The sequence below is a fragment of the Calliphora vicina genome, chromosome 3 (assembly GCF_958450345.1).
Source record: "Calliphora vicina chromosome 3, idCalVici1.1, whole genome shotgun sequence".
Classification (NCBI taxonomy): Eukaryota; Metazoa; Arthropoda; class Insecta; order Diptera; family Calliphoridae; genus Calliphora; species Calliphora vicina.
In genome coordinates, this window is record NC_088782.1 from 79,888,362 (window position 1) to 79,914,303 (window position 25,942).

Genomic DNA, 25,942 nt, shown 5'->3' on the forward strand with positions numbered 1-25,942 from the left:
ATTGAAAATTCAAGCGGATACCTCATGGTACCTTTTGTTTATTCTAATGGTACTTTTTTTTTAATTTTCTATAGCAATGGACTTAAAAACATGAAATTAAGCATACATGGTCCTAAGTGAGTTAGAATTCTAGGGGAGACTTTTTGGTACTTTTTCTTTATTCGAATGGTACTTTTTATAATTTCTACACCAATGAACCTAAAGCCATGAAATTAAGCTTATATGGACCCGAGTGAGTGGGAAACCACAAGTGGGGTATTTTTGGTACTTTTTATATATTCTAATGGTACTTTTTTGAATTTCCTATAATAATGGACCTAGAGTTTCCAAAAAATCGAAGAATTTCAAAACCGCGGTTTCGGTTTTAAAAAATTAAAAACCGATCGGTTTCGGTTTTGTGATAATTTATTAAAACTTAAGTATTATAGAAACAAAATTAGTTGATAATATAGGAAATGATATACAAATCTAAAATTCAAACTTGACGGGTTATGGTTTAGTGAATGCGAATTTAAAAGTGATAATCAATGGTACTATTTCCTTATTGCAATGGTACTTTTTCTATATTCGAATGGTACTTTTTGAATTTTCTGTAATAATGGACATAGAAATATGAAGTTAAGCATATATGGTCCTAAGTGAGTGTGAATTCTAGGGGGAGATTTTTTGATACTTTTTGTTTATTCTAATGGTACTTTTTTGAATTTTCTATAACAATGGACTTAGAAACACGAAATTAAACATATATGGTCCTAAGTGAGTGAGAAGTCTAGGGGGAGACTTTTTGGTACTTTTTTTTTATTCAAATGGTACTTTTTGTAATTTCTTCACCAATGAACATAGAAACATGAAATAAAGGTTATATGGACCCGAGTGGGTGGGCAACTACAAGTGGGTGCTTTTTGGTACTTTTTCTATATTCTAATGGTACTTTTTGAATTTTCTATAATATAATGGACCTAGAAATATGAAATTAAGCATATATGGTCCTAAGTGATTGAAAATTCAAACGGATACCCCGTAGTACTTTTTGTTTATTCTAATGGTACTTTTTTGAATTTTCTATAGCAATGGACTTAAAAACATGAAATTAAGCATACATGGTCCTAAGTGAGTTAGAATTCTAGGGGGAGACTTTTTGGTACTTTTTCTTTATTCGAATGGTACTTTTTGTAATTTCTTCACCAATGAACCTAAAGCCATGAAATTAAGCTTATATGGACCCGAGTGAGTCGGAAACCACATGTGGGGGATTTTTGGTACTTTTTATATATTCTAATGGTACTTCTTTGAATTTCCTATAATAATGGACCTAGAGTTTCCAAAAAATCGAAGAATTTCAAAACCACGGTTTCGGTTTTGTGACAATTTATTAAATATGAAGTATTATAGAAACATAATTAGTTGATAATATAGGAAATGATTTACAAATCTAAAATTCAAACTTGACGGGTTATGGTTTAGTGAATTCGAATTTAAAAGTGATAATCGATGGTACTATTTCCTTATTGCAATGGTACTTTTTGAATATTTTAAATAATAAACCTAAAAATTTAAAATTAGGAACACATTTTGCATTTTCTATAATAATGAACCCAGAAATATGAAATTAGACATTTACAATTAGATTCACAAAGTGAGACTTGATAGCACTATTTCTTTCTTCTAATTGGGGTGGCGAAGCGCACCGGGTCAGCTAGTTTTATATAAATTTGATTGTCGTAAATTGGCGCAAAGCGATTTAGTGGCAATAATTGTCGCATTTCAGTCACACGATTGTTCTAGTTTACGGCAACTCAGAGAAACAGCTGTTGTGCTAGATTTTAAATTTTGTTTTGTTTACATAAATGTAAAAACAATCTATTTTTGAAAAAAATATTTGTTAAATAAAAAAAGAAAATTGCGTCGGCCTTAATTATCATATAAAAAAATTAATAAAGAAATGTTAAAAGATGTATGTGGGTCAGAGAGTGGCTCACAAAAACAATATTTCATTTACAAAAATTAATATTGGCGCTAATTGTCTTCTTTGATTGCCGCACTAGAACACAATAAATATTGGTGTATTTTTAACTTTTTTATTGGTGCATGTTGCCTATCAAGCATTCACATGATTGCCGTACCAGGGTTGCATTTGATTGGGCCAAATAAGCACAATATTGTTGTGGTTTGACATATGAGCCAATAAGTTGTGAAATCACACGATTGACGTATAAAATAGACCAATAATTGGTGCATTGCGGCAATCGTGTGATCCTACCTTAAGTCCATAGTTATAGAAAATTCAAAAAAGTACCAATAGAATATAGAAAAAGTACCAAAAAACCCACACTTGTGGTTTCCCACTCACTCGGTTTATATATAAGCTTTATTTCATGTTTCTAGGTTCATTGGTGAAGAAATTACAAAAAGTACCATTCCAATAAAGAAAAAGTACCAAGAAGTCTCCCCCTAGAATTCCCACTCACTTAGGACCATATATGCTTAATTTCATGTTTCTAAGTTCATTGTTATAGAAAATTCAAATCAGAATAAACAAATAGTACCAAAAAGTCTCCCCCTAGAATTCTCACTCACTTAGGACCATATATGCTTAACTTCATATTTCTATGTCCATTATTACAGAAAATTCAAAAAGTACCATTAGAATATAGAAAAAGTACCAAAAAGCAGTCACTTGTAGATTCCCACTCACTCCGGGCCATATAAGCTTAATTTCATGTTTTTAGGTACATTGGTGAAGAAATTACAAAAAGTACAATAGAATATAGAAAAAGTACCAAAAAGCCCACACTTGTGGTTTCCCACTCACTCGGTTCCATATAAGCTTTATTTCATGTTTCTAGGTTCATTGGCGAAGAAATTACAAAAAGTACCAATCGAATAAAGAAAAAGTACCAAAAAGTCTCCCCTAGAATTCTCACTCACTTAGGACCATATATGCTTAATTTCATGTTTCTAAGTTCATTGTTATAGAAAATTCAAAAAAGTACCATTAGAATAAAGAAAAAATACCAAAAAGTCTCCCCCTAGAATTCTCAATCACCTAGGACCATATATGCTTAATTTCATGTTTCTAAGTCCATTGTTATAGAAATTTCAAAAAAGTACCATTAGAAGAACAAAAAAGTACCTATAGTTCAGTTCACACATTTTGGTACCTAAATCTTATCCCCTATTCCTAACACTAACTTCACTAAGATGCATATCAGCTAACTTTATAATGTCTATAAGTGTAATAATTAAAATATTAAAAAAGTACCATTAGGAAAGAAGTACCAATTTCCCTTTTCCTCCTTGAACACCCCTAAAGCTTGAAATTTAAAAATACTCCATTTTGCCAAAATTGTTTATGCTACCGACATGTCTCAAACGATTGAAATCTGTGTTAATGTGCCCAAGAAAAAATATATTTTAAAAAAAGTACCAAAATGTTTACCCGGATTTGGCCCAATATACACCTATTCACTCGAGTTCCAAATAACACCCTGTTAGTTAATTTTTGTATGAATCCAGGAACCAATGTTAAAAAAATTATCAAAATTGGCTTAATAATTTCAAATAAAATGTATTTTCTCGATTTTATCCCCTTTTTGGTACCTTTTCTATCCCCATTGCGGTGGTAAAATTTTTTTCAAATAAATTTCTGTATCGTGGTGGGAGCTAAATAAATAAAATATTCATATGTCTATGTCAAATTATAGAAAAAAATATTTTATGAAAAAGTACCAAAAATAAACACAATTTTTATCCCTTAAGGGTTCGAATTTCCAAAAAGTACCAAACTTATATTGTTTATTTTTTGATAAGTAAAGAATACTATTTATAATTTGTTTCTATGTTTATTGGTTTAAAAGATACATAGGGTGCCAAAAAAGTACCAAAATACAGTTTTTACCCGTTTTCTCCCCTAAAATGTTCGAATTTCGAAAAAGTACGAAACACCTGTCAGCTTATTTTTTAGATGAAGTAACATGCAATTTTAAGTTTTTTTGTATCTTTATTAGTTTTGAAGATATAAGGTTACCGAATTTACCCGTTTTTACCCTTTTTTACCCCCTAAACGTTCGAATTTCCAAAAATCCCTTCTTATCGGATCGTTTTGGGAGGGATGAACCCACAGTTAAAATTTCGTGATTCTAGCTTCAGCCGTTTGGGCTGTGCGATGATGAATCAGTCAGTCAGTCAGTCAGTAACGTTACTCTTTTATATATATAGATAGATTAAACCCTTTTATTTAAACGTTTTTAATACAAACTAAAAAGTTTTAATTTATTTAAACGTTTTTACTACAGAATAATTTTTTTTTAAATTTGTCACGTAAAAATCGCTGTCAAGTTTTATCTTGATTCATTTTGACATTTAAGATCAAGTGCTCCTAAGTATTTGTTACTTTTACCCGAATAGATATTAATACTTCGCTGCAAGGTATTGGAAAGTGTTAGACAGTGCAATTTAATTTTCGTTTCGAATATGCCATTCGAAAGATTTTCGAATCGAATTACACAGTAACCCTCCAGATGTTTACCCCTTGGGTATCACAATGGGATCAGTTTTGAATGGACCCAAGTGAGCTGCTTAAAGAGTGGTGGTAGGCCTGTTATATTCTCTTAAAAATGTTATATTAATACTCTAGAAAAGTTTTTTTAGTTTTATATAAAAACAGTGGGACTGATGTTTTATTTTTAATTTTAATAAATATAAATACAAAATTTAATTAACAAAGATTTTTATTCCATATTCAAGGGGATATCCACAGAAAAATACTTAATACAAAGAAAAACCAAAAAAAAAACAAGTAAGAGTGCTATATTCGGCTATGCCGAATCTTATATACCCTTCACCTTTGTTGTGGATGCATTATTATTTTTTATAATTAGTATATATGTATGTACATTGCCCACTTTCAGCGTACAGCATCCTAAATTTATCAAGAACACAAAAAACAACAACAACGCCAAACGAAACAAAACACCAAAAGAAAAAACAAAATACGCAAGGCAATGAAACCAACACACATCCAAACATACGTTTAATTGTATAAAAAACAACAACAACGCCAAAAGAAACAAAATACGCAAAGCATGCACATTCAAACATACGATTTGTTGATTTTTTGTCAAAAAAACCAACACACAACCAAACAAACGTTTAGTTGTATAAAAAACAACAACAATGCCAAAAGAAACAAAACACAAAAAAAAAACAAAATACGCAAAGCATGCACATCCAAAAACATACGTTTTGTTGCTTTTTTGTCAAAAAAACCAACACACAACCAAACAAACGTTTAGTTGTATAAAAAACAACAACAACGCCAGAAGAAACAAAAAAAAAACCAAATACACAAAGCTTGCACACCCAAGCATACGTTTTGTTGTGTTTTTGTCAAAGCATGCAATACATTGTGTTTTTTGATGAAATTTTCAGAGGTTGTCTCGGATTTTTGCTCATATCTCCGTTATTTATGGACGGATTTTGCTGATTTTAAATAGCAAAATTCTCGAAAGTATGTCTGACAGAATTGTTGAAGATTTGGATCCCGGAGATATCTGGGGCCTTCAGAAAATTGATTTCAACAGACAGACAGACGGACAGACAGACAGACAGACAGACAGACAGACAGACAGACAGACAGACAGACAGACAGACAGACAGACAGACAGACAGACAGACAGACAGACAGACAGACAGACAGACAGACAGACAGACAGACAGACAGACAGACGGACATGGCTTAATCGACTCCGCTATCTATAAGGATCCAGAATATATATACTTTATAGGGTCGGAAATGAAAAATGTAGAAATTACAAACGGAATGACAAACTTATATATACCCTTCTCACGAAGCTGAAGGGTATAAAAATCTGTATGTATATCCATACAATTCAGGTGTGGGGTACACTCACGCCAGCCACAAACAAGAGCGCGGCTGTGACGCGCTTGGGTGCTAAAACGAGCGAAACAAATGTATCGTCAAACAGTGGACGATCGACTTTGGAGCCACCTGCTGTAATGGAGTCTGCCGCAAACAAATCTGCTGCCATTGGGCCTGAGAATGAGACACCTGCCGCCTTAAGCTATACTTCTGAAGCCAAACCTGATGAACCCCTGCTGTCTGCCGCCATGATGTACGTATGCCGTGAAACTGAGCCAGAAAGTACTGAACTACAGGAGACTGATGCTAATATTGCCACTTCGGTAAATGTTGAGGACATACCAAAGGGTAAAGCGAAGCCAGATACGGTTGTGACCAATAGTGCCGATATTACTGATACGTTGGAGGCCGAACTTAGAGCTCTACAGTTGCGCCTCGAAATATTGCGGGCTCAAGAGGAAATTCGTACATTCGAATCAGGTGAGGTTAAATTGTCGACAAGTCAGCGGCGTCATATTGACTTGAGCGAAATTGACGCTGTCATTCCACCGTTTAGTGGCGAGGACCACTATGATGTGGCCAAGTGGTTCAATCAATATGAAGATTATGCCGAAATGTGTGGTTATGGCGAAAAAGAAAAGTACCTTGGACTGCGACGTCGGCTGACTGGAGCGGCGAAAAGTTATGTGTTTAATTTGGGTCCGATAAGTAACAACGAGCTGAAATCCAAGTTGGTGAAACTGTTCAAGCGCACGGTCACGCGACTAGAAGTTTATCGCCAGCTGCAAGCACGTAAACTGCTGCCCACGGATACTGCGTTAAGTTATGTAATAGCAATGCAAACGATTGCTAGCCAATCCAGTATTGATGAGCAGGAGCTGGTAGACTTCATCATTGATGGTGTTCCAGATGCACGGTGGTCCCAATGACGAGTTTAGCCCGAAAAAAGTCGTTTTGTCGGATCGTACATATGTGAATTTTTTGTTTGGTTTTATAATGACAAGTCTTCAACCTACATTATGGTATACAAATTTTTATTATATCACCAATATTAAAACTGCAGTACTGTTTTAAACACAAACAATATATTTAGTTTTTCCTAATAACAGACTAGACAATATTTTAGTTTGGTTTGGAGATCTTGTCAAATAAAGCGAAAGTATATTCCTTATTATTTTGGGGTTTTATTTATACAATTGGGGTGTGTATTTTTATAATTCCTAATATGCAGGCGATTTTGCATTTCGTTCAGAAAAAAATACGTGAAAACTGAGATGTATTCGTTAATTGTGCAATTTTAATTGCATTTAACTTGTGTTAGAGTTTTAATTGTGAAGTTAACCCGATTTAGCAAAATGTTTTATATTGTAATCATCTATGATATGTGGCCAGTTAAACGGTAAAAAAATTTCCTGCCGATTTCTGCCTGAAAGCTTTCATATCAAATCATTAAGTTGCGATGTCTATCACCAAAAGGGAATTGTTTAATGTTTGGTTCCTTGAAAAGGTGCAAGAAAAAAAATTTAATGCTGTTATATATTACATTTTTATGAAAATTGGTATAAAAAATGATGAAAATGATAGCTATACAAATAAATTAAAGCAAGCTGGTAGAAATTTCATCACACAATTGTCGAGAAAATGGTCCATGGTACATCGAACAAAGAGTGTGTTCGAGTCTTCATTTAAAAGTTGGTTGGATGAATATTTCGTTCTTCCTAGTAAGGAAAACTCGGACGAAAATACCATTGACGGGCCGTCAACATCAAAATATGGACGACCTTCTAAACCGTTTTTAGAAATAGGAGAAAGATCTAAACAATCTAAAACAAAACATTTGGTTAACTCTTGTTCCCCTGAAGAGCTAACATTTGCTGCTGCAAGTAGCCTTTATAAATCAGGCAAAAGGACTGCTTCAGACGTTATTAGAACTATAGATAATTCTCCAAAAAGGCCATTTAAAATAAAAACGTTCTTAAGCACGCCATCTAAAGAACCAATACCTTATAGCAGTGAAGAAGCGCTAGCGATGTATATTGACGGAAAATACACAAAAAGTTCGTATCTTTCTATGCGTACGGGTGCCAAAAAGCGTAATGCGGATATATACCCCTCTTATAAAAACCTTTTGGTTGCCAAAAAAGAATGCTATCCAATCAATGGTATAAAAATTTCAGAAATATCTGCAATGAATGACATAAACAAAGTTAAAGTATTGAAACCGAATGAAAGCCTTTACGAGTACGGTCTATCGACTTTACATGCTTGGATAAGGATATTTGAATGTATTTTGCATATTGCATATAAACTTGATTTAAAAAAATGGCAAGCTCGGGGAGACTCGGAAAAGGCTTTAATTGAAACAAGGAAGCAAATGATAATTGATAAGATGAAAAAAGAGATGAACTTGTTAGTCGATATACCAAAGCCAGGCCACGGAACCACTAATGATGGCAACACTGCCAGACGGTTTTTTCAGCAACCTTGTTTAGCGTCACAAATAACTGGCGTGAACGAAAATTTAATTAGGAGACTTGGCATTATTTTACGAACTATGGCATCTGGCTACGCAATTAATGCAGAAGCCTTTCGAGCTTATGCTTTCGAAACTGCGGAATTATACGTGGAATTTTATCCTTGGTATTATATGCCATCTAGCGTTCATAAAATACTTATACATGGTGCAGACATCATTCAAAATGCTGCTCTGCCTATTGGAATGTTATCCGAGGAGGCGCTTGAATCCCGCAACAAGGATTTTAGATATGTTAGAGAACATCATGCTCGAAAAATGTCACGGGAGAATAACATCGAAGATCTTTTTAACAATCTTTTATTTTCATCGGATCCTTACATATCGTCTCTTTCTACAAAGCTGCCGAATAGAAATCCAGAACCATTGTGTCGGGAGTCAATTGCTTTACTTTTAGATACTTCTATTTTAAATGACGAAAACCTTTCAGGAGATGAATCGGATGAAGCGGAAACCCATTCAGATGAATAAACATTTATGTACATATATATTTAAAATACACAATTATGTTAATTATTTTTAATAAACAAAACCTTACTTATTTTTAATAAAACCTTTAAAACACAATATTCCTATCTTTTATTAATGATTATGCTCTTAGTGAAAATATTTAAATATACAAATTAACGCAGTCATTATGTCAACTTGTTTCGTATGAAAAGTGCCACGCCCCTCAATCGAATCCGCCCATTTTTGGCGTGAGCTCGCACCGTACTAAATTACTTATTCGTAGAAATTTTTATCCCTCTAAGTGCTTTTAAACAAGAGTTATGACTTTTTTCGCGCTAAATTCGTCATTGGGACCACTGTGAGATGTAGGCAGCCACGTCACTTTATTGTATGGAGCTCATTCGATGGACTAGTTGATCCGTCGCCTCGACCGGTTCGAGCAACGACGCCGTTATGCTGCAGCGGGCCTGAAGAAAGTGGCAGGGGTATCGAAGACGAGCAACAAACCAGGTTTGGCGGTACAGCCGAACACTGTCAAGACGACTGAGGACTCCCTACGGCGTTATAACTGTTCCCATTTCGGGCACTACCAAAGTAAGTGCTCCAAACCCATGCGCCCACCCAATTCGTGCTTCCAGTGTGGATCGGTGGGCCATTACCGCCAGGATTGCCAAAAAAGAGTGCGGGCCGTAGCTTCCATTACTGAGGACTGTGCCGGTGATGCAGATCCGGTTGATGCCTTCCAAATGGTAAGTGTTGCCTTCTGTAAAAGAAATAAGTGCACTAAACTAAAACATAGCATTTCTCTTTTTGATTCTGGTAGTCCGGTTAGCTGTATTAAACAATCAATGGTACCGTATGTCATCAATAATGGGGAAACCGTTCCATCATTTCGTGGGGTTGTCCCCAATAAGATAAACATTTTAGGAAAGGTTAAATGTAAAATAAATTTTAGAAATTCTGAGGTACTACATGATTTTTTTGTATTGCCTGATGAAGAAGCGGTTATACCATTATTGATCGGCCGAGATTTGTTACGTAAATTTAATATTCAGCTGTGCCATATAATAAGGAAATATAATTTTAAACAATAAATGAATTTGAAAGAAAATAAAAATGAATTAAATAAATTGGTTTCATGTGCGCTTATGTCTTTAAATATTTATAAAAGCCCGAAGGAAAATGTAAAGGGGGTTCCAGTTATTGAAGATAGGCATGGGATTTTAAAGTTACCTTTTTCGAATATGAGTAATGTCGATAGTTTGGATACGGATGACGTCGGTGCCACCACTTTGGATGATAGGCTGTTGGAGGTTACAAGGTATGATTTTAGAGAGTATGGTGGGAAAGGGTGAGAGTGAGTTGGGACGGATGATCGATATTGATCCTGGTTTAGTTCAGGGTGAGGTCGGTATTATTAGGATACGATATCTGACTGTTATATTAATGGGGTGAGCGTGGGAAATTGAATTATTTCATGAGGATAAACCTTACTAGTGACACACCGGTGTTCAGTGCCCCTCGGCGACTGTCTTATCGGGAACGTGAGGAGGTTAGAAAGACCATCGACCATTTACTACATGAGGGTATAGACAGGCATAGTGAATCCCCGTATGCTTCTCCACTGGTTCTGGTTAGGAAAAAGAATGGCACGTTGCGTATGTGTGTGGACTATCGTGCTCTTAATAAGGTGGCCCTGAGGGACAATTTCCCATTACCGATTATCTAGAGTATTTGGGGTGTAAGAAATATTTTAGCGCCCTTGACCTTTGGGAGGGCTTTCACCAGGTCAGAGTTCATCCCGACTCTATCAGGTACACTGCGTTTGTCACACCTTTTGGACAATATGAGTATTGCTACATGCCGTACGGATTACGGAATGCACCTGCGGTGTTTCAGCGGTTTATAACTATGGTGCTGCGGTCACTTATCGATGTGGGGAGAATTGTAGTGTATATAGATGATAAAGTTATCGCCACTAAGACCATTGATGAACATGTTGAGGTATTGCGAGATGTCCTACTGCTGTTGAAAGGACATGGGTTGGAGTTGAATTTGGCAAAATGTAAATTTTGCTATGGTGAGCTTGACTATTTGGGATATCGAGTGAATGGATTGGGAATCCGTCCGAATGATGATCATATAAGGTCAATTCAGAACTACCCGGCTCCTACGAATTCAAAAGAGACTCAGCGGTGCTTAGGGCTGTTTTCTTATTTTCGACGTTTTGTATTGAATTTTTCTAGAATCGCGAGGCCCCTTACGGATCTCACCAAGAAAGATTGCAAGTTTGAGTGGACTGAGTCCTGTACCAAAGCATTTTGCGAGTTAAAGGATCGTCTGATTAACGCGCCTATTCTGGCAGTGTATAGCCCGTTATGGGATACTGAATTGCATACTGATGCTAGTTCAAAGGACTTTGGGTCGGTACTGCTTCAAAAGCAGAATGATGGAAAATTCCATCCCGTTGCATATTATTCGCAATCAATGTCGGAGGCTGAGTCTAGGTACCACAGTTTTGAGTTGGAGACGTTGGCGGTGATATATGAATTGAGAAGGTTTAGAATGTTTTTGGAGGGCAGGAAATTCACCATAGTTACTGATTGTGATTCCCTGACGCTTACTATGGGGAAGAAACTGATAAATCCTCGTATCGCGAGATGGGCATTGGAGCTTGAGAATTACGACTATGTGGATGCACTCAGTCGTATTACAATTGGAGTTATAATGGATGCAGCAGAAAATTTTTTCGTCCGGCACTGGCTGGACTAATTAAATAATAATATTAGATATAAGATTTGAACCACTTATTGTTAGTTCATTAAATAATGAAGATACAATAAATAAATGATGAAAAAAAAAATAATGGATGCAGCTGATGTTGATAGGAATATTCAGATCGTTCAGGGTAGGGACTATGACATGGTGAAGATTAGGGAATGTCTAGAGGACGGGGAGGTTGAGGGTTACTCCCCGGAAAATGGGTCAGTTGTATGTGCCCAGGGAAATGGAAGAGAGTATAATTAGACTTACGCATGAGAAGTATGGTCACGTTTGGGTGGAAAAGTGTATTAACCAAATTAAGAAACATTACTGGTTTCCTGGGATGAGGGAGAAGCTTAATCGATTTATTCGTAACTGTCTGAAGTGCATCTATTATTCGGCTCCTCATCCGGTAAATGAGAGACAATTATATAATAACTGTTCCTTTTGACACGCAGCATGTTGACCATTTCGGTCATTTACCTTCTGTTGGTTCCAAAAGGAGTGGTGGTCGATTATTTTACCAAATTTGTAAGGCTTTATGCAGTGAACACGCCGGGTACTAAGGATGTACAGTGGCTCATAGCTTATTTCGTGCATATGGTTTTTTATAAAAGATTTCGTTATATTTTTATAATTATCTTACATATTGAAAAAAGAAAACCGGACAAATATTTGAAAATATGGTATTATTTATTGTATTAACAAAAAAAAATTAAAAACTATTCATTTACTAAAAATATTTAACATAAAAACGAAATTTCTAGAAAAATAACCTCACAGCTTATGTCGTGCACATATTAAATTACTAAATTAATTTATTACAAACAATAAATTAAAACAATTTTATTCATATTTTAAAGAAAACTAATATTTTGTGGGATATCCCTTTTGTTTTAAAACTGATTTAATTCTAGATTGCATAGAGTTAACCAGTTTTTGTGTATATTCCGACGTTATCTTCTGCCATTCATGTCGGAGTGCATTTTTTAAGTCCTGCGTATTATTTTTCTGATGTTTTCCAATATTTCTCTCAAGAAAACTCCACAAATTCTCAATAACATTGATATTTGGTGGTTAAGCTGGAGTTTTAAAGATGTTAGGACAGTTAAAAATAAGCCATGTTCGTAGAATTTGCGACGTATGCTTTGAGTCATTTTCCTGTTAAATCCTAAAATCGTCTCATATACCCAATTTCTCAGCACATTGCAATAAATTATTTTTCAATAAGTTAAAATATACATTTTTGTCCATAGTGTCATTGATAAATACTAAATTCCCGACCCCAGTTGACGACATGCATCTCCACACCATGACATGGCCTCCATCGTGTTTACAGAGCCACGTATTTTTGCAACGATCGTTATGAAGCAGAGGTGGCCAGAAAGAGAGTGTTTAAAATGCATATGGTGTAGTGTAAAATATAAAAGAGAACACAAATGAATATATGTGTACTTTGCACCGAAAATTAAATTAAATTGTTTTGTGTTTATTTTGAGTTTTTGCTGAGAACATTCGTATTGCGTGTGTATTAGTGAGAATAACACAATGCTCTCAAGGGCATGTTTGGCCACCTATGTTATGAAGTAACTGATGTAGAGAATTGTCAAGTAACCCAGATGTTTTATAGGGGCATAATTGATTCGACACGCCTAAAGAGATGGCTGGAAACCACTGTAAATGTGAATAATTATGACTTGCGCTTAGAAGACAACACTGACGAGTGTAGCGATTATGAGTATTTAGAAGATGGAAGGAAGGGATGGATTGAAGTGGGTCTTGTACTGCAATCGTTATGATCTCGTCTGGCAACACGGCACACGGTTGTTATAGTTAGTAGTGACTTCACTCCATCTTTTGCTGATCGCCATTTTAGAAGTTAAACATTCATTCTAAATTTTTTGCAAAAGTGTCAACGCGCAAACCTATATATATAAAAGAGTAACGTTACTGACTGACTGACTGATTCATCATCGCACAGCCCAAACGGCTGAAGCTAGAATCACGAAATTTTAACTGTGGGTTCCTCCCTCCCCAAAACGATCCGATAAGAAGGGATTTTTGGAAATTCGAACGTTTAGGGGGTAAAAAAGGGTAAAAACGGGTAAATTCGGTAACCTTATATCTTCAAAACTAATAAAGATACAAAAAAACTTAAAATAGCATGTTACTCCATTTAAAAAATAAGCTGACAGGTGTTTCGTACTTTTTGGAAATTCGAAACTTTTAGGGGAGAAAACGGGTAAAAACTGTATTTTGGTACTTTTTTTGCACCCTATGTATCTTTTAAACCAATAAACATAGAAACAAATTTTAAATCGTATTCTTTAATTAACAAAAAATAAAAAATATAAGTTTGGTACTTTTTGGAAATTCGAACCTTTAAGGGATAAAAATTGTGTTAATTTTTGGTACTTTTTCATAAAATATGTTTTTCTATAATTTGACATAGACATACGAATATTTTATTATGAGCTCCCACCACGTTACAGAAATTTGAATGAAATTGTACCACCTCAATGGGGATAAAAAAGGTACCAAAAAGGGGATAAAATCGGGAAAATACATTATATTTGAAATTATTAAGCCAATTTTGATAATTTTTTTTAACGTTGGTTCCTGGATTCATACAAAAATTAACTAACAGCGTGTTATTTGGAACTCGAGTACCAAGGTGTATATTGGGCCAAATCCGGGTAAACAGTTTGGTACTTTTTTTAAAACATATTTATTCTTGGGCACATTAACACAGATTTTAATATTTTGATACATGCCTATAGCATAAACAATTTTGGCAAAATGGAATATTTTTAAATTTCAAACTTGAGGGGTGTTCAAGTAAGAAAAGGGAAATTGGTACTTTTCTCCTAATGGTACTTTTTTAAAATTTAAAATTATTTCAGTTATCGACATTAAAGTTAGCTGATATGTATTTGAGTGAAGTTAGTGTTAGGAATAGGGTATAATATTTAGGTACCAAAATGTGTGACCTGTACTATAGGTACTTTTTTGTTCATCTAATGGTACTTTTTTGAAATTTCTATAATAATGGACTTAGAAACATGAAATTAAACATATATGGTCCTAAGTGAGTGAGAATTCTAGCGGGAGACTTTTTGGTACATTTTCTTTATTGGAATGGTACTTTTTGTAATTTCTTCACCAATGAACCTAGAAACATGAAATAAAGCTTATATATAAACCGAGTGAGTGGAAAACCACAAGTGTGGGTTTTTTGGTACTTTTTCTATATTCTAATGGTACTTTTTTTAATTTTCTATAACTATGGACTTGAAACATGAAATTAAGCATATATGGTCATAAGTGAGTGAGAATTCTAGGGGGAGACTTTTTGGTACTTTTTCTTTATTCTAATGGTACTTTTTGAATTTTCTATAACTATGGACTTAGAAACATGAAATTAAGCATATATGGTCCTAAGTAAGTGATAATTCTAGGGGGAGACTTTTTGGTACTTTTTCTTTATTCGATTGGTACTTTTTGTAATTTCTTCACCAATGAACCTAGAAACATGAAATAAAGCTTATATGGAACCGAGTGAGTGGGAAACAACAAGTGTGGGCTTTTTGGTCATTTTTCTATATTATAATGGTACTTTTTTGAATTTTCTATAACAATGGACTTAGAAACACGAAATTAAACATATATGGTCCTAAGTGAGTGAGAAGTCTAGGGGGAGAATTTTTGGTACTTATTCTTTATTCAAATGGTACTTTTTGTAATTTCTTCACCAATGAACCTAGAAACATTAAATAAAGGTTATACGGACCCGAGTGGGTGAGCAACTACAAGTGGGTGCTTTTTGGTACTTTTTCTATATTCTAATGGTACTTTTTGAATTTTCTATAACATAATGGACCTAGAAATATGAAATTAAGCGTATGTGGTCCTAAGTGATTGAAAATTCAAGCGGATACCTCATGGTACCTTTTGTTTATTCTAATGGTACTTTTTTTTAATTTTCTATAGCAATGGACTTAAAAACATGAAATTAAGCATACATGGTCCTAAGTGAGTTAGAATTCTAGGGGAGACTTTTTGGTACTTTTTCTTTATTCGAATGGTACTTTTTGTAATTTCTACACCAATGAACATAAAGCCATGAAATTAAGCTTATATGGACCCGAGTGAGTGGAAAACCACAAGTGGGGGATTTTTGGTACTTTTTATATATTCTAATGGTACTTTTTTGAATTTCCTATAATAATGGACCTAGACTTTCCAAAAAATCGAAGAATTTCAAAACCGCGGTTTCGGTTTTAAAAAATTAAAAACCGATCGGTTTCGGTTTTGTGATAATTTATTAAATCTTAAGTATTATAGAAACAAAATTAGTTGATAATATAGGAAATGATATACAAATCTAAAATTCAAGCTTGACGGGTTATGGTTTAGTGAATGCGAATTTAAAAGTGATAATCAATGGTACTATTTCCTTATTGCAATGGTACTTTTTGAATATTTTATAATAATAAACATAAAAATTTAAAATTAGGAACACATTTTGCATTTTCTATAATAATGGACCCAGAAATATGAAATTAGACATTTACAATTAGATTCACAAAGTGAGACTTGATAGTAATATTTCTTTCTTCTAATTGGGGTGGCGAAGCGCACCGGGTCAGCTAGTTTTTAATAAATTTAAAAGTTTTTGAATAAATGCAATTTGTACAATCTAAACCTTCTTTGTCGTTTTTCTCAATAACAAGTGTTTGGCGTATGGGTCAAACCAATAATATACTGACCAAGGCATATTCAACCAGGTGGAATGCGTAACGGCAGCTGACTATTTTTTGCTCTACTCATGTTTTGCCTTGTGAAATGTCAAAAACCTGTTTACAAACATTTTTAAATTTGTTATAAGATTATTTTATATTTAAAAAAGTGAGTATTTATTACCGCTTTATGTGCATAAAATATTTAAAATTGTTAAAAGAAACTATTTCATTCATAAAGTGCGATTTTGTGATTTTTTTTTTTTGACAGTATTGTTGTAATTGTTGTAGTTACGCTGCCACCTTTTTAATACATCTTGATGCTGACGGCATGTGTTATTAGTTTTCGATGTTGATGAAAATCAGCTGATGCTGATGTGCAGACAATTCATCATCCATTTTTGTGATTCTTGTTTGATGGTTATCACTACTATAGGTTGGTCTTCGAAAGATTTCGTGACTCTATAAATCAAAATACTAAAACTATTCACCTCTAAACTTTATTAAATTTTGCTAAAATGTTCAACATTTGAATTTTAGATAACGACTAAAAAATTTGAGTTGGCTGCCTGTATAACTTGTCTTGACCTTACCTTGGGCAATCCAAAATGTATAATAAATTCAAAAACAAGTTTAATATATTTATTAGAAAGCTGTTTGTATTTATCATTATATATAAGGTATATTTTTTATGTTTTTTTTTTATATAAAACACTGAACTACAATACAAATATTTATAATAAAAAATCTTACAACTTAACTTTTTCTTTTTTCTCTTTTAATTCATAAACAAACTTGTATAAATCTACATGTCCGTAATGTGATGATGAAATATATGTATGTTTGTCGGTGTACTTTTATTTCTATTTATGTATGAAAACTTATTAACGATCTAGTGTGATACATATATGTATAATATCTGCAAATATCTTAATTATTTGTATGTTTTATAATGAATGTAGCAGTTTGAGCATTTTAATATATGTTGTTCGTGCGGAATGAAATTTAAAAATTACAGGTGAAATTTATAATGTTTATGTATATTAATACTTAAATAATTATATTTAAAAAGACACAAACATCGAAAATAATAAAAAAAGATTTTTGTTAAAATTAATATTGTATAATAATATATCTTAACGTTAAACAAAAAATTAAATTTAATATTTGCACACGATTATGTTTATTTTTATGAAATAAATACATTCATTTGAATAATCTCGTAATTTGTGATAATTATTGATAACATATAATTTTAACGAAATCGATAAATTATGAATCATCTTCAATCGTCAGAAGTTTTCTTTTTACTAATTATGTTTCTTATGTGTATATTTTATAATTTTAGGCTAATTTAATATATATATATATATTATAATATATATATAGGGTATATATATATATACATTTATATTTGTATATATAATGTTCCAATTATTTAATGCAATAGGTAAATGTATAATAAATGCTGTTCTTTACAGAAGTCATAAGTTTAATTTTATGTTCACTTTGATTCATCTTTGTCCTTATTTTCTTCAGATATCTCCTTTTCATTTGTCTAAAAAAAAATATATATAAAATATTATTATTATAATATCAATATTTAAAAAGCTTACACAGAAAAAAGTTTCAACATAAATAGTATGATTTGATTTCATTGATTTCAATTCATAACATTTATAAATAATTTCTTAAATATTAAGATTTTTTTCATATTTTATGTTTTCAAAATAAATCTAGAAGGCTTGAAAAATATAATTTCATTTTCATTTATATTTTTTTGTTTTTGAAAAATGTTTGAAATTTTTCTTGGAAAATATTTTATTTATTTTTATGATTTTCAGCCACAAAATGAGCAAATATGCGCGAAATTGATTAAATTTTTTTAAGGGGATGATATGCTTAATGTTTATGGATATTTTATTATGTTCAATGATATTTTTTAAGTTTCAGATATTGTTGATTCATCTTAAAATATTGGCCAATATATGGCTACTAAACAAATATTTTTACATTAATTCATTAGATAATCCAATTATAATGCAATTTATTATAAAATATTATTAAATTTATGAAAAAAAGCAAAAATTTCCGTCATGAACAATTTTATAATATTTATGAACATGTTATTAAACTGAATGAAAAAAGTTTGGGAAAAAAAATCAAGTTCGATTAATAATATTTATTACAAAATTCATTCCAATTATGAATTTCTTTTTTCTGTGTAGGTTAGAAACATAATTGCTGAATTCACAAAATCCCTTGTATAATACAATAAAATATACACTTTTATTTTATTGGTCAATTCACAAGGTCCCTTATCATGTCATATTGTCATAATGTCCTAATATTTCACAATGGTTTTTATTGTTTTTCAAGCAAAAAATGTCCTAAAATAATACTACTCTGTATGCTATGTTTTTTGTGTTATCGTAACCAACCAGCACAGACCTGCGCCGAATGCCTAAGAGTCGTGATATATTAGGACATTAAGACAATATGACTGAATTGACCTTATATGTTTTTAAAAAGTTGTATTGGTTTTCAGCTATAAATTTGTTTACATTTCTCTGAGCTCACATAGTACCCGAATACGTGAGAGTAATTTGAAAAAATTGAGAATCGGAATACTTGTTATCAGTGTTGTCATTTTAGCACGTTCAGTGCTAGATTTAGCATTTTGTTTCTTGAAATTGCATTGAAATTTTTAAAAATTATAAAAAGCATTTATTTAGCATAATTTGCTTGATAAAAAAAAAATTTCTCGAAAAAATTTTTACTTCCAAAAAATATTTTACTCCATAAAATGCTTTTGGAGAAATAAAAAATAACTTTTATTAATATTTCAACTAAATTTCTTTCGGTGTGGTAAGTAAATGAACACAACGCACAAATTTACTTCCTTTTTTTATAACTATGTAATGTGTTACGCATTTTTAAAACTGTTTTATATCAGTAGTTTAAAGAAATTAAAAACAAAAGGGAAAATAATAACAGTTATTTTTTTGAAACATTAATAGTAAGATTCTTTTGATGAATGTTTACTTCCATCGCCGTATTTAGGATATGAATTTGAAAATTTAATAAAGCAAGCGATTAGCTTAAAAAAAATTCAATTGAATATGAGAAGAAAATTCGAAATATTTGCATTTTATTTTTAAAAGAACTTGTTAATTAACTAAGAAATCTTTTGCCTAAAAATATTAAAAAATATTTACATGTTTTCTATACAAAATACCCTAAATCATGTAAAGAGCCCAATAACAAACATTTTAGAAGAGTTCAAGTATAGTTTAACTGATATAAATATTATTCAAAATCAGTGTTTTATATCTCAAAAAAAGATTGGGATGAAAAATCTGATACAATGATTTTTTGGATTCAAGAATATAATTTTAAAAATTCTGTCGGTGAAAATGTACTTAAAGAATTGTCTATTTTTCTATTGTCATTACTCATTTCACCATTTTCTAATGCCGAAGTTGAAAGACTTTTTAGTTTAATGGCTTTAAATAAAAATAAAATTCGTAATCGAATTAAACCAGAATTGTTAAGTTCAATAATACAAATTCGAGAAGGATTAAAATTCGAAAATGCATGTTGTTACACTTACAATATAACTAATTATATTGCAAATAAAATAAGATCATCATTCAATTAATTATTTTGTATAATCAGTAGTAGCTTTTGTATCGAATAATATTGATAAATGTGTTAATAATTAAAAATCTTATTTCATTAAAACATGGAAGTTATAAAAAATATTTGTTATTTTATTCTTTAAAACAAAAACAGAAATTCAATATAAAAGTATATTTAAAAAAAACTATATATGTATATTTAATGTAAAATACATATATAAAAGAACTAGCTGATCCGGCAAACGTTGTTCTGCCATTAAAATTATTTCTAGTGAATATTTTGGTTGTTAAATAAAAAATAGCGAATGTATTCTAAGTGAAGTTGGCATTATAGGTATTTTTGATGCCAAATGAAGAGAAATAAAAACAAAATTTTTTGGCGAAATATATTTTAAAAAATGGGTGGATAGGGACATCCTAATGTCCTAGCGGTATGATATATAATATTCTCGTACGTACCAAAAATATATACAAAATTTCATAAAAATTGTTAAATATTGATATTTGGATATTGCTCATACAAAATACTAAAATCTCGGATAAAAAACGGGTGGGTGAGGGTCGGTTGATGAAAATTTGGGGTTATAAGTATTTTTTAATGCCAAATAAATAAAATGCGAAAAAAAGCTTTTGGTCAAAAAATGGTAAAAATAAATTCTGGATAGGGTCACCCTAATGACCTAGCGGTATGAAATATACTTTACGACCTATTCTCATACCTACCAAACATATATACAAAATTTCATAAAAATCGGTTAAGCCGTTTCGGAGGAGTTCAAACACTAACATTGTGACACGAGATTTTTATATATTGATATTCAATTCTGAATATAATATATTTTTAAAAATTAAAATATTTATTAAAATATTTTTGTACTACATTTTCTTATTCCCAATTTATTTTCAGAAAAATTTTTGAATTAATAATTCGTTACCTTAATATAGAAACGCCCTAACTCGTTTTTTTTCCAAAATTTAGTTTTTTGCATACTTCGATAGATAATCCCGTAATACACCATTAATGAAATAAAATGTGACGACATTAAATTGGATGGAGACCTTCATAAAATTTTGTGTTAAAAAAAAATCACAACTACAGAAATTTAAGTTTTATTAAGTTGTTTTCTGTTATGATATTGAATTTTGAATACAACCCTGCTTACAACACTAATATTTTTCCTTTTCTTATAAGGTTTATTCATTTTTAATGTTCTTTTCTACTTTTGTCTGTTGAATGTGACAGTTATTTTTATTCTTTAAACATTGTAAACCAATTTGTTCTTTAGTCGTAATAAACTATTCGAACGTGAAACATCGTCTTTTAATTCTCCTGGATAAAATATCAATAGGTTATGGGCCCAGGAGGGCTCGAGTGAATATTATAATATTTAATGTACAACATTGAGATGTTAGATGAGACAAATTACGACTCGTGGAGCCTACAAATTAAGGCTGTATTAATTCATCAAGATTTGTGGTCAACCATTAGTGATGATAAACCAACGGCAGCAGATCAAATTGCAGCATGGACAAGAGTTGTCCATCCGCCAGTGCAGCATGGAACGCATTACGTGAAGTACATAGACCTAAGGGTCCGGTAAGGAAAGTTACACTTTTTAAGAAACTTCTTAATATGAGAATGGGTGAAGCGGACTGCGTCCAACAATACGTATGTAATTTTTCGTCAACTGTGGAGAAGCTAGCCGAAACTGGAATAGAGCTTCAAGATGAGTTATTTGCCATAATGCTTTTGGCAAATTTACCTACATCGTATGAGAATTTTGTCATTGCCTTGGAGACGAGAGATGTGCTACCAAAACTCAGTGCATTGAAATTGACAGAAGAGGGTGAAAGAAGAAAGGCTGGTGAACAAATTACACAACTTGAAGGAGGGTCACAAGTGTTCATGTCGCAGTTAAGCAACAAGAGGAACAACAACAACGTAAGTAGCAACAGTATGAACGCGAATAACAATAAGAACGGAAAAAACAGTCGTGAAGCTAGCAAGCAAAAACAAAATTTCAACTTTTTTAAATGCGGTCGCAGAGGCCACTACGTAGCGCAATGCAGAAACAGCAAAACAGAAACAGGCAACAGAACAGTACAACAGGAAAAGAGGGACACACACGCATACTCTATATTTGCAGCAACAAACAACAACAACGTGTTGAGTAGGGATTTTTGGTGTTTAGACAGCGGTGCGTCTGCTCATTTATGCTGTAACCGAGACTTTTTTGAAACTTTTGAAGCACATAAAGAATTGTTCACTCTTGCAGGCCAAAGTAAAATTGAAGCAGAGGGCAGAGGTACAGTTCGTATTGACGAATGTAACATTGTGTTAAATGATGTGTTGTTTGTACCAAATCTGCAGTGCAATTTCATTTCTGTGGGCAGAGTAGCGGTAAAAGACGTTGTGAAATTTAACAGCAGAGAGGCCAATATAATAGATGAAGAAGGGAAGACAATATTATGTGCAAGTAAGATAGGAGATTTGTTTTTGTATACGGCGATGAAGAACACATTGTTCATGACGACGGCGAATATGAGTGAAGTTATGAAATGGCACAATCGTTACGGACATTTGAATGTTTCTGGCCTAGGTTAACTATCACGCAATAATTTAGTTAATGGCCTGAATTTACAATTTCCTAAGGAAATTAATTGTACTACTTGTTTGAAGAGTAAATGCACAACGAACCCATTCTTTAGTTCCGAAAACAGAGCAACAGAATTATTGGAAATAATTCATACGGACATTTGTGGTCCGATAAACAAAAATTCCTCTGGTGGTGCACGCTACATATTGACGTTCATCGATGATCATTCTCGGTATGTCTTTGTTTATTTTTTAAAGAACAAGAGCCAGACATTTGATACATTTAAGGAATTTAAAGCTATGGTTGAATGTCAGACATGAAAGAAGATGAAGATGCTTAGATCTGACAATGGTACGGAGTTCGTTAACAAGGCTTTTGATGATTTTTTGAGATTGAATGGCATTAAGCGACAACTAACTGTACCTCACACACCGCAACAGAACGGGGTAGCTGAACGTTTTAATAGGACGTTAGTTGAAATGGCCAGAGCAATGTTAGTATATTCTGAGGTTGATGAGTCTTTGTGGGTTGAAGCTGTGAACACTGCCGCTTATTTGAGAAATCGATCGCCAACAAAAGCATTGAATGAATGCACACCATATGAAGTTTGGTACAATAGGAAACCAAGCGTCCGACATCTTAAAATTTTTGGTTCCCTGGCCATTGCATTTGACAAGACACATCATCACAAGTTCCGTCCAAAGGGAAGGGAATACATCATGGTTGGTTATTCGGAAACATCGAAAGCATATCGTCTATTTGAAAGGGCTACGGGAAAGATAACAATTAGTCGAGATGTTTACTTTATTGAAGATGGTGATGAGAAGGGTAATAAACCGGCACAGCAAGCTAAATTAGATAAGGAAATCCTCAGCATGCAAATGAAACCGCTTGAAGGGAATATTGTTGAAGAAGAAGTCCAAGATCAAAGTGACAGTGAATTCGAGTCTGCTGAAGAGGAATACCCTGATCCGGATGCTGTAATGAGTGGTACAGCACTTGTTGGTTTTCGTACAAAAAGTGAAGATAGGAAAGGGCCAGGAAGACCAAAATTGGTGCGAACTGGTCAACCAGGAAGACCGAAAAAGCAGTACAATACTGTAAATTTGATGTGTGCGGACAATATTAAGGTTCCTGAAACTGTGGACGAGGCCTTATCGGGTGAGTACTCTCATTAATGGTTAAATGCGATGCAGGAGGAGTATAAAGCTCTTCTTGGGAATGATACCTGGGAATTATCGGAGTTGCCACATGGCCAGAAGATCGTAGGATGTAAATGGGTGTTTGCCGTGAAGAGGAATAAGGAAGGCCATATCGAACGATTTAAGGCAAGATTAGTTGCTAAGGGTTACGCCCAAACGTATGGTATAAATTATACAGAGACTTTCTCACCTGTTGTGCGCTACGAAACTATTAGAATGGTAATTGCCCTTGCAGCAGAGTAAGGGGTCCATCTACATCAAATGGATGTATCCACGGCTTACCTAAATAGCGAATTGACTGATGAAGTCTATATGGCGCAGCCTGAGAAGTTCACAGGCGAAAGATTTCCGGACAAGGTTTTGAAATTGAAGAAGGCTTTATATGGACTTAAGCAATCCGGCCGCCAATGGAATCCGAAATTGGATGAAATATTAAGGGGAATTGGTTTCCATCCTTGTGAAAGTGAACCATGTCTATACCGAATGGGAAATGCAGTAATATTAATTTAATCGCCGTATATGTAGATGATTTGCTTATAGCATGTTCTGATTTGAATGAATTGAATCTAATTAAATCTCAAATTTCAGAAAGAGTATCTGTAGTTGATAAAGGTCCCGCTAAACATTTTCTTAGCATCGAAATTGAGAGAGATGGTGTCACTGGACAAATTACAATTCATCAAAATGGATATATTAGAGAGCTTCTACGTGAATACCAGATGGAAGAGTGCCGTCCAGTATCCACTCCATTAGAGCCCAAATATCAAGTTGTTTGTGATAACGATAACTGCGAGAAGATCGACACAACAAGTTATCAATCACTCATAGGTTCCCTAATGTATTTGGCAATTTGTACGCGTCCTGACATATTACATTCAGTATGTAAATTATCCCAAAGGAACAAGGATCCACACCAGGAACACATGGCAGCGGCAAGAAGACTTTTGAAGTACTTGAATAAGAGTGCAAATTATCAATTAAGATATCGCAAAACTGGACAACCAGTAGTATGCTACGCCGATGCTGATTGGGGCGGTGATGCAACAAATCGAAAATCATATACGGGATATGTCTTTATCCTCGCTGGCAGTGCATTCTCATGGGAATCTAAGAAGCAAGCTACAGTAGCTTTGAGTAGCACGGAGACCGAATATATGGCGCTTTCATCAGCAGCAAAAGAAGCAGTATTCTTGAGAAAAATTCTAAGTGAGGCGCAAATCCATTGTCCAGAGAAGATTTTGATATATGGAGATAACCTTGGTGCTTTACATTTAGTTAAGAACCCTATTTATCATAGTAGGAGTAAACATATAGATATAAAGTATCACCATATTAGAAATGTTTTTGTAGAAGGATTAATTGATTTGGAATATTGTAGTAGTAACTCTAATATTTCTGATGTTTTGACGAAGAATTTATCTAAGAATAATCATATGAAATTAGTAGAGGCCTTGGGCTTTATAAATTTATGAATTTATGTATAATTTTTATTTAAAATAATGTGTTGAGGAGGAGTGTTATGATATTTAATTTTAAATACAACCCTGCTTACAACACTAATATTTTTCCTTTTCTTATAAGGTTTATTCATTTTTATTTTTAATGTTCTTTTCTACTTTTGTCTTTTGAATGTGACAGTTATTTTTATTCTTTAAACATTGTAAACCAATTTGTTCTTTAGTCGTAATAAACTATTCAAACGTGAAACATCGTCTTTTAATTCTCCTGGATAAAATATCAATATTTTCTTCTCCTGCACAGTAATGAAAATGTTAGTTAGGGCCTTTCTATATTAAGGTAGCGATATGAAATGTAATCTATTAAAACAAGTCAACAATTGTTATGAACAAAATTAGAAAAAACTTTAATTTATATTTGTAAAATTTGAAATAAAAATTGTATTGTTACATTGAAAAAATTTAGCACTTTTTTTTTTCTTCTGTAGAACATTTTAGCACTTAGTTTTTCAAGTTTTAGCATATTTTGAAATTCATTTTCTGGCAACACTGCTTGTTATACACACCATGACCAAGGTTGCCAACTCTTCAGCTCAGAAAATGGCTAGATTTTGAATTATAAATGGCTAGAAATGGCTAAAACCCAAAAATAATACAAATATACAAATTCATAAATATT

The 25,942-nt window shown here is 32.8% G+C and overlaps 1 protein-coding gene across 2 annotated transcripts in view; it reads right to left on the reverse strand.

Moving 5' to 3' along the window:
- Nucleotides 1-16,998: 16,998 nt before the first annotated feature.
- fax (failed axon connections) overlaps nt 16,999-25,942 on the reverse strand; it is a 37,509-nt gene continuing 28,565 nt past the window's right edge. For both annotated transcript variants that reach the window (XM_065503799.1, XM_065503800.1), the window contains exon 5: nt 16,999-17,924. In XM_065503799.1, the coding sequence (XP_065359871.1) occupies nt 17,871-17,924 (54 nt within the window). In that variant the 3' untranslated portion in view covers nt 16,999-17,870. The remainder of the gene's footprint in view (nt 17,925-25,942) is intronic.